Source organism: Odontesthes bonariensis, chromosome 8 (genome assembly GCF_027942865.1).
Source record: "Odontesthes bonariensis isolate fOdoBon6 chromosome 8, fOdoBon6.hap1, whole genome shotgun sequence".
In the NCBI taxonomy this organism is placed as follows: Eukaryota; Metazoa; Chordata; class Actinopteri; order Atheriniformes; family Atherinopsidae; genus Odontesthes; species Odontesthes bonariensis.
The window spans coordinates 13080966-13094603 of NC_134513.1; the positions used below are offsets into that span (position 1 = coordinate 13080966).

Here is a 13638-nt window from a genome sequence, read left to right on the forward strand (position 1 = left end):
GAATCATGTGAGTAATATATTGTCGGTATTAGGCATAAACCATGCAGCAAAAAATCTTAGGGACCAAATCCATTTAGAAATGTTGGAGTGGATAAATGAAGCACAATGCAAGAGTTATGACCTGTAAAAAACTAAATGTTTATTTATGGACAACACTGTGCAGGGGCATTATTAAATGCACACCTTTTTTTGCACCATGCCAATATTTTGTCTTCTTTTATTGTGAGTAAAATCCCTTTTAGCTACTGTGTTTCACCAAAGTTAGCTTGTACAAATGCTTTAAAAAAGCTGCTGATCTTGACAGTCATGCAATGACTTTTTGCTTAAACTCGTCCACGTCACTTATCCAAACCCAGATATATAGTTCAACTATATGTTTAAGACACTGGTTCATCTGCACACTGCTTCCTGTCTGTCAGAAGGTAATAAAACTAATTGACCGCAGCTGTGGTGCTGGTGAGTAACTTGTGTGTGGTGTGAATGTGTGTGCTGTATCTGTTCATTAACTTGGCTTGTTGGGAAGAAGCCATTTATAGGGTCCAGAATAACTGAGAAAGATTATAAAACATGAACATAGGTTTGGAGAAGTAAGAAGTGTTTAAGAAGGCTGAACAAATGAACAGCATGGTCATTTCTAAATTTCCTATATGTGTCAAAGGCTGCATAATGGGAGGGAAATATTGTCAAATACATTGAACAAATAAAACAACTGTAAATTCACTGAAATAAATAGCTATAATGTAAAGCTATTGCTTCTAAGTAATGTAAGAAATATATATGCATGCCTTTTACAGGATTCTGAGATAGATAAAGATATGCAGAGAGAGTGAGTGATTGAGAGGATAAAAACAGCTGTCCTTCCTCAGTTGTATTTACTCTTCTACTGACTCGTACCTGCTTTCACACTGTGTCATTATCAGACAAACCAGGGACTAGACACACAGTAAAACAAATGAAAATAAATGTTATTATTTATCCATTCATAAGCTTGCCTTAAGCCCAACAAAACTGTGTGGATAGTAAAGATGAAAAATAGCTATGTGTTAAGCTCGAGCTCTGGCTGTCTGAGTCTTTTTGATGATTTCCTATCCAGGACATGCAACAGTAAAACTGTCATACCAGTCATTTCTCTAAAGCAGTCATAGAGCATTCATGGGCATGTTGACATGTGAATAGCGTCACACACACTGCAGTGCAGCATGAGCTCTGAAGAATAAGTGTGGCAAAATAATCCTTAGAAAGACGGAAAGAAAGAAAATGTCAGACAGAGTGACAGATGTTACTTGGTCTCATATGGATTACTGTTCGCTTCTTAATAATATCCTCTGGTGTACGTCACCGTGCTGACACACACTCACATACACATTAATCACACAGTGGGGTCCAAAAGTTTGAGTTGACATATTTCTTTGTAAAAAAAATAACACAAGTCTAAGAAACCTTTAAAAAACAAACATTTTGACACGTTAAATAATCAATATTCAGCATCTCTAGGACAGAATATGATTTTTTTTTACATGAAGGTACTTCACTTCTGATGAAGAAGTAATGATTTGATCGACTCATTAAATGTTTGTTCGATTAAATCAACTTCCCGCCTTTGCTCACTTTACAATCATCAGAGCCAAGCCTCTGTGTCAGAAGGCTTTCTCCGACTGAGGGTCACATCAGGAGCAGTGCATAACAATATAAAATACTTGTGATAAGTGGTTCAGTTGTTTCCACAGCATGAAAAGGAAGGCAAAAAGTAACCACATTCTCATAGGATCAATGCATCAAGATTTTTTTACCGAAAGATAGACAAGTGACTTCATCACAGTAACAGAATTTGCTAAACAAATACTGCAATCAGCTAAATCCTGTCAAAGGAAGGCTGTCAACCATTGGTCTTAGTGAAGGACAAACAGTCTATATGCAGTGGAAGAAGCTGATTGAAGTACACTCCTATCGACTGATGCACATGAGACAGATGGCAGTAAGAGAAGTTTACATTCAAAGAGTTAAAGTGTAGGGAAAATAATTAAAATGAAACTCAGAATGGGGACAATCCAGTCTTGGAGTCCCACATCACTCTTCATGCTACAGTAGATATGCTAGACCTTCTGGTTTAATTCATTATGGATAGGAGCAGAATAAAGACCCAAACACACCTCAAAGCTTTGCAGAAACGAGTGCAGAGTGTGAGAGCTTTTCACAAAGTGGCCACCTGGTCTCAAACATTAAGCCTTTGAAATGTGTCTTTTACAAAAGTAAAGACATAAGCCAGAATGCCTGAACAGTCAAATTCTAAACATTAGAGTTAACTCAATTAACACTGAGAAATAGGAAACATAAACCAGCAAACTAAACAAATTTCTGACTGATTACTCACTAGTAACAACTCACAGGCAAGTGCACAATCCTTACAGCCCCCATCTGATACATTAAACTGCAACTCCCAACAGCCATGTGTCAGGTTTAAAATGACAATTTGTAGAGAGCCAGTAACATTTGGCCATGAGTGAAATCATTTATTACAGATGTCACAAAAATGTGATGCTGGAACTATAGTCTGTCACAACTGCTTTGATTTCAGTGAGTCAGATTGTTTAATCTAAAGATGAGTTGGAGAGACCACCAAATGAAATCTGGTTGTCAAAGAAATTTAAGAAATAAAACTGATCAACTCAAAGAAGATGTGGACCACCTACAACAGATAAGATGACAAGCCTTATCTGCAGACAAGTAAAAATTCCACTTAAAGAATTCATTCTCAACCACCAACATGTGAATAATAAGTCTGACTAAAAGCAAAGAGCACAACCTTCATTTTAAAATCCCAGCTGGTAACAGTAGCTAGCCATTAGGAAATGGACAGTGTAAGTTGTTTGAGTGCGTTTATGGCTCTGAATTATGTGCTGGCTCCCATAAAAGACACTCTGTCATCAAAACTTTGTGTATTCCTACCATACACACCAGAAGATTATATGGAGAAGTAGAGGAGGCCAAAAAGACCACAAAGCTGATAAAGCAGTTCGGTGGACGTGAATTTGTAGCAGTATAAAAGGTGTGAAACAGTTATGAAACAACAGTTATTAGTGTTTTTTCTCAGATGTATACAGCACATTTGTAATTTAGCCCATTGGACTAACATTGACATTTTGGGAACTGAAAATCACCCAATGAAAATACGTCAAATCATTCCACAACAAGCTCCCGGTTGGCCGCACATTATTTTGCTCACAAAGAATAATGCTTTACCTTTGCTCAAATGAACTCACTCAAGAGTTCTTGATGAATATATACCCCACAATTCAAGCATTCACAGTTAAATGTTAAAATCAAAAGCTCATTCACACGAGCATCAGGAATAAACAATACTAAAAGAAAAAAGTCAATCTTATTTTAAATTCCTCACTTCTACTTTCATGTTATTTTCCTCCACGATCTTTGTCTTGAATTCTTTTCACATGACATCTGTATTTTACCTTCCTGCATAAGCCTCATATGGATAGATGCAGCAAACCCCACAGAGAGCTGGCAATGTGCAAATTACATGGAACAAACGCTAAGATGAGCAGACACATGCTGCTAATGTCATGCTTCATAAAACCCCTTAATCACTTTCTTTCCCAACTTGAAAGTCATCTAGAACGTAAACTGCTGTGATGAGCACAGTGCAAAAAGAAACCTTCTTTCTAGGACTGCAAAAACATAATGTTGCCTCTAAATCAAGCAGCCATTTAAATCAGCAACTATTATACCAGATAGGGGTTCAGCAGAAAAACTGTTAAAATAATGGGCACTACTCACCAGGTTGGAGTTGGTGGCATTTGAGTCATCCTCAGGAAAAGGGATGTAGACAGCTAAGGCCACACAGTTGGCGAAGATGGTCATCAGGATGATGATCTCAAATGGTCTGAGTGGAGGGTTAAGGAAGAGTATAGAACAAATAAACAGAGGCTTTCAAAACATACATTACATAAAGTAGATAATTTCCTCACCTGACATTTCTCAAAACAATATTTAGTCAAACCGAACTGAATGTATCCTTTTATTACAGGTGGTTTGTCACTTTTAAAATATCATCCGATACAAATCCGGTTTTAGAAGACAAATACAAACGTCTAAAAATATACAATGAAATAGACTCTGGCTTCTGAAAATCTTAAATAGATATAGTTTAAATCAGGCAAGTTATTTGAACAAGGACATATTTTTAGACAAGCTAATACATCCTTTCATAAACAGAGGTATGTACACACACAGTTAAGTGCACAAGCAGTGTACACATGGAGAGAGATCAAAGCTCTTGAATTTGCCTAAACAATAAGACACAATGAGTAACTTAGGATCCTCTTAGTGTTCAGGGGGGTAGAGAGACAGCACATCTCCTAATATGGGCGTGTTAAGGAGCAGGCCTGTCGCGTGGAAGACTGGATGTGGACAGAGAAAGAGAGAAAGCAAGATGGAATGAGACGAGAGACACAGAGGGGTTTTATTTGGAACGATCCTTGAGAGGGGACTGACCTCATTATTTTGGGCCTTTGAGAGAAAAGGCAAAGGAAGGGAGAGCAAGAAAGCAGGAGAGACAGAGGAGGTCTGGTTTTCATCAACACAATTACAAACTGCCACTGCTGTCACCTCCCTCCTTCTCTTTTTACCCTCCCTCTGCACTCCTTTTCGTTTCTTCCTTCCGTACTTTTCTCCCTCCTGTCTTATTTCTCTCATTTCGCTCCTCATCAAATAAGTTTAGATGCCAGACCTCAAGGTATTATGTAAACAGCAATGTAAAGATGAGTTATGATGTCAGAGCCTAAGAGGAAAAACCATAAGGAAACTCTGACTTGAAATTAAAAAACATATATATATACATATGGTTTGGTTATATACATAACTTGTTTTTTTTTCATTTTCAAGAACATTGTTAAATTATTTGGTGAACTCACTCTGACTATCCTGTACTGTTCTGCTGTGCTTTGCCTAACAACAAGGTTTTTTTTTTTTTACTTATAGAAGTCCACAAAAAAAAACCAGTATATTTCAAAAATTTATTTTTCCTAACCCTGAAAATAAAAGCAAATGTAGAAAGCAGTTTTATAATTTGCATTTGGTAGCTTCTATGCTGTGCTGTTCTGTGTTCTCTACCTAATTTATGTTTACTCATGTCCTTTCAGCTTGGTTTAGGAATTACTTTAATTAATCAGATGAATCAATTTAAAAAAAAATAAAATCTTAATATTTCTTCATTTTAATTTTTAATTTAATTTGTTATTAATTTGAAAGTAACTAATAATGGTGTGCTTATAGGTTTGAGGGGGCAAAAGAGAGATTAAAACATTTTGAAAAAAAAAACAAATTTCAAAATATAAAAAGTGAACTATTTGTACTACTGTGCCTTGCTGCGTGGGGTCTCACTTAAAAAAAAGACCTGCTATCAAGTTTAGAACCCTCACTATTGTTTTAGTAGTAGCTCTGCAGTTAGAGAGAGAGCAAGACGGAGAAAAAAAATCTTTTAATATGTTGTTTATGTTTAGATTAAGTACTGACCCTTAAACAGTGTCAGCCACAAGATCACATTCAGCCCGGGACCAAAGCGCATCAAAATTAATCACTCACCCTTGTACCAAGGGCTCATTAAACTCACTTAAGACATGTGGAGACCCACTGAAACACAGGCCTGTGACTCATTCTGGGTTCCCGACCCATAATTTAAAAAAACCCTTGAGGTCTGCTTCCATCACCATGATAATAAATCTTCCGTCTGCTGCTGCTGAGAGCTAAACAACAATTGGGGGTCTGAGAAAGGAATCAAATCAAGCACCAAGTCTATTAATAATGAACAATAATTGGCATAACAACAACAGCAATATCCCCATTTAAGAGCACTGGAGAAAAGAAATGTCAGGCTGAATTAAGGATTAGTCAGGGTTTTGCTAAACTGGTAGGGTTAATTATAGCACTTCCACAAAACAAAATTGATTCAACTAAATTAGCATCCAGGTGGGCTACGATTTATTCGGGAATCTATCATTCAAACAACATAACGATATATTCTTAGGACTTATTGCCATGCTGAGATTGTATCCACGCACTAGGAAGCAATTATTTTCTGAGATACAGCAAGTGGCTCACATAAACACAACATGCTGCTCACGATAGCACAGATAATCGGTAATCTTGACAAAGCCAGAAACTTTGAGTTGTCTGATATCAGTATCTGGGAGAGCAAAGTCAGCACTCTGCTGAGAATATTAGTCGATTTCCTAGAATGAGTTAATTATTGAGTTATGTATGAATAAATACAAAGTATAAACTGTTAGGAAGTAAAAGTGTGGTTTTTATATGCAGTCAAGGGTACCTTAACTAAACTACCACTTAGTGTGATTGCTTATTAGATGATATGGTTGGTAGGCTTAAATGTGGCCCTGCTCCTTCACACTGGCCTTGCAGAGGTCACAAAATGCTTAAATGCTATAATTACACAACATGAGTCTCACTGCTTTATCATCTGCATGTAAGTATGTTTGTGTTCTTCAAGAGTGTCAACGTGCATCCTCTGAGTGTGTGTTTCTGCATGTGCATATGCTTAGACAGGCCCCATCGACCTGTTGAGAGCAGTACCTGTTGTCATGGTAACAGAAGAGAAAAAGAGGAAGATTTTGGATCTGCTTTCTTTAGAGAGAGGATCTCTCCAAACCCAGGACATACAAATATGCTAATACTAACTAGTAGCCTTTAAATACAGTAAAAAGACATAACAAGAAGGCATATTGATACAACAAATAAATGCATACATATGCATAGGTAAGTATTTATTCCACCACAGACTAGTGTTCAAACATATGCCCACCCTATAATTATAGAGGACATTCCATCATGTTCCAGCTGATGGTGAGTGGTGTTAATTTCAATTTACTTTTATCATCTTTCTTTCTGGCTCAGTCTACTTTAATCTTCAGACCATGTTTATGTTTTTCTCTCTTACTCTTATGTCTTATCTATTTTCATCACTTTCCCTGTCTCTTTCTTGCCTGCCTCCCTTTGGATCTGTTCGAATAAATGATTCTGGGAATTGTGGGTAATGAGCTGAAAACTCATCAGTCATTGGGAGTGTCGTTCATAGGGACGCTTAGGGTGTATTCCTGCTTCTTCCTATTAATTCTTTACTTTTTTTCCAACTTCAGCACAACTGCAAAATAAAAGTTAAGGTGACCATTGACTACTGATAATAATAGATACACATGGCCAACACAACCCAAATATATTCGCTGTTTTAGAGTGCTCATCGAGATTATGCTCTTACGTTTAGTGTGCTGATCCTATGGGAAAAACTCTATTTAGATAAACATTTCAAAATAGTGTATCCCATCTTTAACCAATACTTATTATGTTTAATCTGTGATATAATAAAAACCATGGTGTGGATCCAACAGAGAAAATTTCTAATATAAAGCAAAACCATACAAACAAATGGAGCACTGAATTGGATCAAAAATATTTTTTGCAGTACCGGTACTTTTGCAGTTTTTAAAGATTTCAAGAATAATCATACAATCTTTTATCGCTGGATGCTCAAAACAAATTTCTTGTTACAGATGATTTATCGCTGCTCAAAGGTGTCACCTGGCTCTGGGAACAAATAGTAAAGTCAAACAGTAGCTGTCCTATCAAATGCTGAAAATGTAACTTTTGATTTAGGAAAAGGTAAAAAGTCCCATTCTATAATTAAAAATACATAGGGATAAGGAAGATTAGTCATGGAGCTTAAAGTATTTTTCCATTGTACTGTTGTCTATTTGTTTATTAAAAAATTCAAATTTCATGAAGACTGATTTATTGTGGTCAAAGATTTCCTGAATTCACACACTCAAGTCTCTCCTCACCAGTTCACTCAGCTCTCCCCTTTACGTCCTTCATCCATCTTGATCCCTCTATTCTCTCCCACCTACACCACTACTCAGTCCCTCTCTCTCATTATTTGCCCTCCAGCTGCCATGTAATTTTTCATGTTTATCTTCCCCATCTTCCCCTCAATCCTTCACTCTCGTCCTCCCTCCCTGCAGTCGACATCCATGTCCTGCCCACAACGCTGCCCTTCTCATTTCCCTGACGCCTCCTGTTCATCTCTTTTTGTACCTCTAAGGATGAGGTTTGACTGCACTCTTCAAGAGGTGATGTTGATGGTGACATGCAACTGGTATTGATCACTTTGATGGCGACACTGACCATTTCTGACTTTCATCACGTATCCTGTTCTTTAGAGGAGAAAAAGGGTCGTTACAAAGAAAAGACAGAAGGACAACAAGGATGGAGGATATGGATGGAGAGAAAGAAATGGATTGTAAATGTTGTGTGAGACTCCAAGGTGGAGTGTGGGAGGAGCAATGGAGGAATGGGTGCATAGATGGACCTGGAAGAGAGAGAGATCAATGCCATCACAAAGTGCTGGGGGACAAAGCTATATTGAGAAGGGGGTGAAGTAAATATGAAAATGACACAATTTGTTTTATCCTCTCATGCGAAAACAGAAAAAATAACTGTAAATTAAGACAGATGGAAGATGTAGAGAGGGGATTAAGACAACTGAGTGAAGAAAATCACACTTACTGACAGCTAAAGGACAGAAGGGAGACTGATTGAAATCCATTACAGATGGGCTTCACATTACTGGGAAAGGTGAGAAGAGAAATATTCCCTGTGCTTTCTGACAACTTAAGTCCTCACTGTAACCCAAAATAACAGCACATTTACTAAAAAGAACAATTAATCTACTTCAGAGTCATATTTTGTTAGAATTGTTTTTGATAATCATATTTGTTGATATGTTTATTAAGTGTTATTGACGTCTGTGCATCTGTTTGAACTACTAATAGCTAAATTGATATTCTTTTTTTATAATTTTAGCTTTTTCTTCAATATTCTATCTTAACTTGACAGATTAACAATGCTGACTCAGTTCATCTAGTCTGTTAAAAACAAAAATCCACACATAATCTGATTCCAGCCTTACAACATACTGTTTTCTGTTTTTTCAATTCAAAGACTTTTGAGTTTGAAACGTTGATGCGGTAGCCTAAACAAATTATATAAGACTCATTGTTGACCAGATTAGAGAAGGAAATTGTGTCGGGAATGTTTTTGTTGTTAAAATTGTTTGCAGCTTTACAGAGCGGGGAAAAAAGTTGATTTTGAAAAATCTTAAGCAAGTTTTAAAACACTAATATGGGGAGAGCAGATTCTTTTGAACTGGTTCTCCTCAAGCTATTCAGCTCGACAAAATTAGTCATGGACCATTCCAATAAGACTTAAGGGCACCTTCTTTACTTTAAAAAAGGTTGTGAAAGAGCAATAGACAGAAAACAGTACAAAACAAGCCTTCGTTCATGGTTGTTTAAAGGATACTTCCACTCAACGATGCTGATACAGGCCCTGCGAATGGGGTTCTTGAGTGTGAGGCAGAGTAGGGCCCTTGGCGGCCTTGTGGCTGTCGTTGTGGTCTGTTTCTTGGGTTTAGAGCTATAGTGCTGTCTCTTTCTTTGCGTTGAGCTGGCCGTAGAGATGGGCCCGCCCCCTCCTGACCCAAGTCCAGCCCCTCCACCTGACCCAGCATTGCCCATAATCTTCGCCTGTCGTGCTGCATCTATGGCCGCCTGCCAGCTCAGGGCTGCCCCCGGTGTGGGAATATGCTCCGGAGCCAGGCCAACCACTCCCACACCGTGGTTAACCCCACCCCCTCCACCGCTGTGGTCGCCATGGCCATCGCCACTACTGTGCTCATTCGTCAGGCCAGGGGGAGGAGGACGAGGAAGAGACGGGGGAGAGTATTCGGAGCCTGGAGAGGAGACAAATGGGGAGGGAAAGAAGAGGGAGGAAACAGAAAGTTAGCAAACCAAACACATTAATTATCAGTCAAATCAATTTATCATTTCCCTCAGTGGGCAAGTGATTCAATTGTTGATTAAATACATTACGCCTGGTTCCTTGAAGTAAACACGATTTTAATTATCTTTGGTAGCTTAATTTGGAGACTGATGAAATAACAGTTACCGAGATCTGCAAATATTTGTAAAATACTTCCTTGCAGTATAAGCCAATCCCTAATATGCTCCTATTGTATCTTTTATCATTTTTAGCTCTGAAAATTCAGTCTTCCTCTGTGTTTTCAACAAGCTAGACATTTAACTTTGCTGCAGTTGATATAACATATCTTTCAGGCCCACAAATTCTTGCAATGGTGCCTCCATGTGAGACTCGGTATCAGTACTGTGAAACTTCATTCTGCTGCACTGGAGTCGGGAGTGTAGACAACTTTTTCAGAAGAACGAATTATAAGAAAATCTCGCTTTAAAATTTTTTTTTTTTTCTGTATTGGAAGAAATGCAGCGGGCTCATGTCTGACAAAACAATACAAGACTACAAAAACTAAATGTTAAAAAGAACGTTAGAGAGCAATGAGAGGCAGAATTACAGTAATCTCTGGGAGATTATATAGTTTCACCCTTACAAATAAAAGAAATAAGACTGAGTAAGAGTCAGCGAGAGCGGATTATCCATACTGTACGCTTTGCCAGATTAAAGACACTTATATCCTTTCAGCCCCCCTTCTTTCTGACATCTTTACATGGATTCTGCAAATGTTCACACCCTGTAATAGATTACTCACAAATCATGTCATTTTCAGGATTACAACTGTGTCAATTTTTGTTACAATCATTACTAACACAAAGGCTAATCGTGCAAGCTCTTGTGAAATTTTCCTATGGAAGGAAAAGGATAGTTTTGGTTTAATGAAACAACTGTATTTTCTAAAACAAGAACCCTCCAATTATATCAATTTCAATTTCAACAAAACCAATGGAGCACTTTTCAGCAATAACCAAATAAATTAAAAATCTTTGCAAAAACTTGATAAGACAGTGAGTCAATATTTCCAGCTCAAGTCGATGAAAATAAAACATTTATTGACGGCAGTGATGCTTATGAGCTTTATAAACAATCAGACCTAGATATCACTATGCTGATTTTAAACAAAATCAAACTGGGCCACAAGCTATGATAACTATTCTTTTTGGCTTCATCTTTTAAACTGTCTTTTTTACTACGAAATGTGTTCAATATAATGCAGACATCCGCAAGAAGGTATATTGAATCCTCTCAAACGAATTGTAAATGGTCCGCACTTATGTAACACCATTTTAACCTTTGTAACGTGAACTCAGCTATAAGGGTCATTAAATCAGTCCGTCTCTTGTAAAAACTATGACCTTCATGTCATCATTTATATTAATCCAGTTGTCATCAAGTTGGGAATACATCTACGCACAAACCGCATGTTGACTACAATTTTCTTGAGAGTAAAAGTAAATGACAGAAATGCTTCCTGTAAATTTTACACCTTATAACGAAGAAGCACAAACCCAAGATTATCAACCTGCACGCCACAGTAGTTTTTAAAAAGAAGACCCATAGAAATGGCTATACACACCTCCTAGGTGGTCTGTCATCTTCTATTTTGTGAAATCAAATTTTAAAATGGCAACTAATGAGAACAAGGCTTCTAAATAGTTGTTTACATCTAAATAAACATATATATAAAGATAGAAGTCCCATGCTCTTAAGTCTATTTTGCCCATTACTTTTCCTGATATATTTAGTATTACATGTGATATTGCTTCAATATTGGAATCAAATATTCAAATAAGTTATGGAGAATAAAATTGTGGTATTCTGGCAACAGTATTACTGAAGGGTTTTGACTATATTAATTACGAGAACCATTTATCTTGATGCAGGAGACTATAGTTTAAATCATTTCAAAAGTAATGTATCAAAGTCAAATGCAATTTAAGCCAGAAACACACTAGCAACTAAGTGGTGCATGATTTGCAGCATCATTTCTCAATGCCAAGGTTTTATCTATTCACTGCTTATAATACTGACCAAAGGCAGCAGCAGTCTTAAAAATGTGCTGGTAAATTTGGATAGAATAGGGAAATGGAATAAATTACCCCTTGCTTATTACTTTTTCAATCATTTATCCATCGACAAATTACACTGAGATCAAAACTATTTAGCATACACATTTTTGTAACTTAAAAGAACAGTTCAGATTACTTATATGGAACAATACTGTGCTATCCACTACTTCATGGCCACTGCTGAAAATAAGGTGTCACAAGAGCTGCTAAAAAACAATGCATTTAAAAGTGTGGGGATGCTCCTCCCAAACAAGAAGTTGACTTTTAGGATGAGTCCAGGTGTTTCTAATAACTTTAACGATGCTGTTAAAATGTGACAGAGGGCCAGCATGCAAACAACTTTTGGTGAAACCAAATGCCAACTGAGACTCAGTTAATTTCATTATTTACACCTGTGCGAGTTTTCTGTAAGATGTAGCTACACATTATCACTAAGTAACATTTCAACAGTCAGGACTAAAACTACCAGTCTTGTATAGTAACGAAGTAAAAATACTTAACTACTGTACTTAAGTATATTTTGGAATACTTTGTACTTTCCTCGAGTTTAAAATTTTTTGACAACTTTCACTTTTACTTCACTATATTTCCGAACTTAATTGCATACTTTTACTCCAATACATTTTCATTGTTCGGTTTAGTTACTCGTTACAAAAAAAAGAGAGAGAGAGAAAAAAGACGCAACAGTGTTTTGACCCCATGCATGTTATGCCTGCCCAAAGACGTGGAAATTCTATCTTACAGAAACTCCCCTTTTTTAGGTTTTAAGGTAGTTTTACAAAAAAGGTCTTCCTCTATACTGGTTCCATATGAGGGCTGAAATGTCTCTCCCTTAGCCCCTGGTTCCTGTAGTTTAAAATGAGGTGACAGAGGAAGGAACCCCCAAAAAGATCCTGTAGCCAGGTCAACGAGTCTCATTCCTGGTTAAATAAGGGTAATTTATAATAACAATAAGGAAGAAATTCATTAGCGCTACTGTCAATACAGTAGAGTGAATAAATGCTGCATTATTTCTAAGCAGCTTGTATCATACCATTTTATGTCAGTGTTATTAAAATTGCAATTGCAATTGCAGCATGTTTTTCATAAAAATCAGCACGTTTTTGCAGTCAGTGTATGTATACATCTGCTGTTTGTTTATTCAATTTAACTGTGACTATGGTGATGGTTTAAGTTGTGACCGACATGCACTGGCCTTATTTAGTCCTTGCCACTATCGAGTCAAAAATATGGTGGAAGCATAAAATGACTGATTTGACTGAAGAATTCTTTAATCGAATGTGGGGAAACTCGAATGTGACGTCATTCGAACGTCTACACCTGACTGCCGAAGCCAACGGAACGCAGCCTTTTTTTTTCTTGGTTACCCTTCATTTAACACAAATATTTGCAAATAAACATTACATATAAACTACGTTTGATAAATCAATCAATTTCAAATGAATCCAGTACCATGTGGATGCATGACGAACAAGCAAACAAGATGGAACGCAGCTGAAACCACGAGCAGCGCAAATCCGTTACGTCACAGGCGAACGCGGCCGCGAGAACTCATGTGAAGTGATTTAATCCACAATAAAATATTTTTAATAAACTTTAAAATATTTATAATATACGTACTGGCGTTATTTTACCTGCCTTTTCTGTTTTATTTATGTTTAAGTTGTGTAGAGTGCGT

At 37.1% G+C, this 13638-nt stretch overlaps 1 protein-coding gene across 24 annotated transcripts in view; it reads right to left on the reverse strand.

Moving 5' to 3' along the window:
- The window catches only part of cacna1c (calcium channel, voltage-dependent, L type, alpha 1C subunit), a 202583-nt gene that overhangs the window by 126251 nt on the left and 62694 nt on the right, over window positions 1–13638 (reverse strand). For all 24 annotated transcript variants that reach the window (XM_075471782.1, XM_075471781.1, XM_075471771.1 and 21 more), the window contains 2 exons: window positions 9385–9814; window positions 3793–3898 (listed from right to left, as the gene is read on the reverse strand). In XM_075471782.1, coding sequence (XP_075327897.1) covers window positions 3793–3898; window positions 9385–9814 — 536 coding nt within the window. The remainder of the gene's footprint in view (window positions 1–3792; window positions 3899–9384; window positions 9815–13638) is intronic.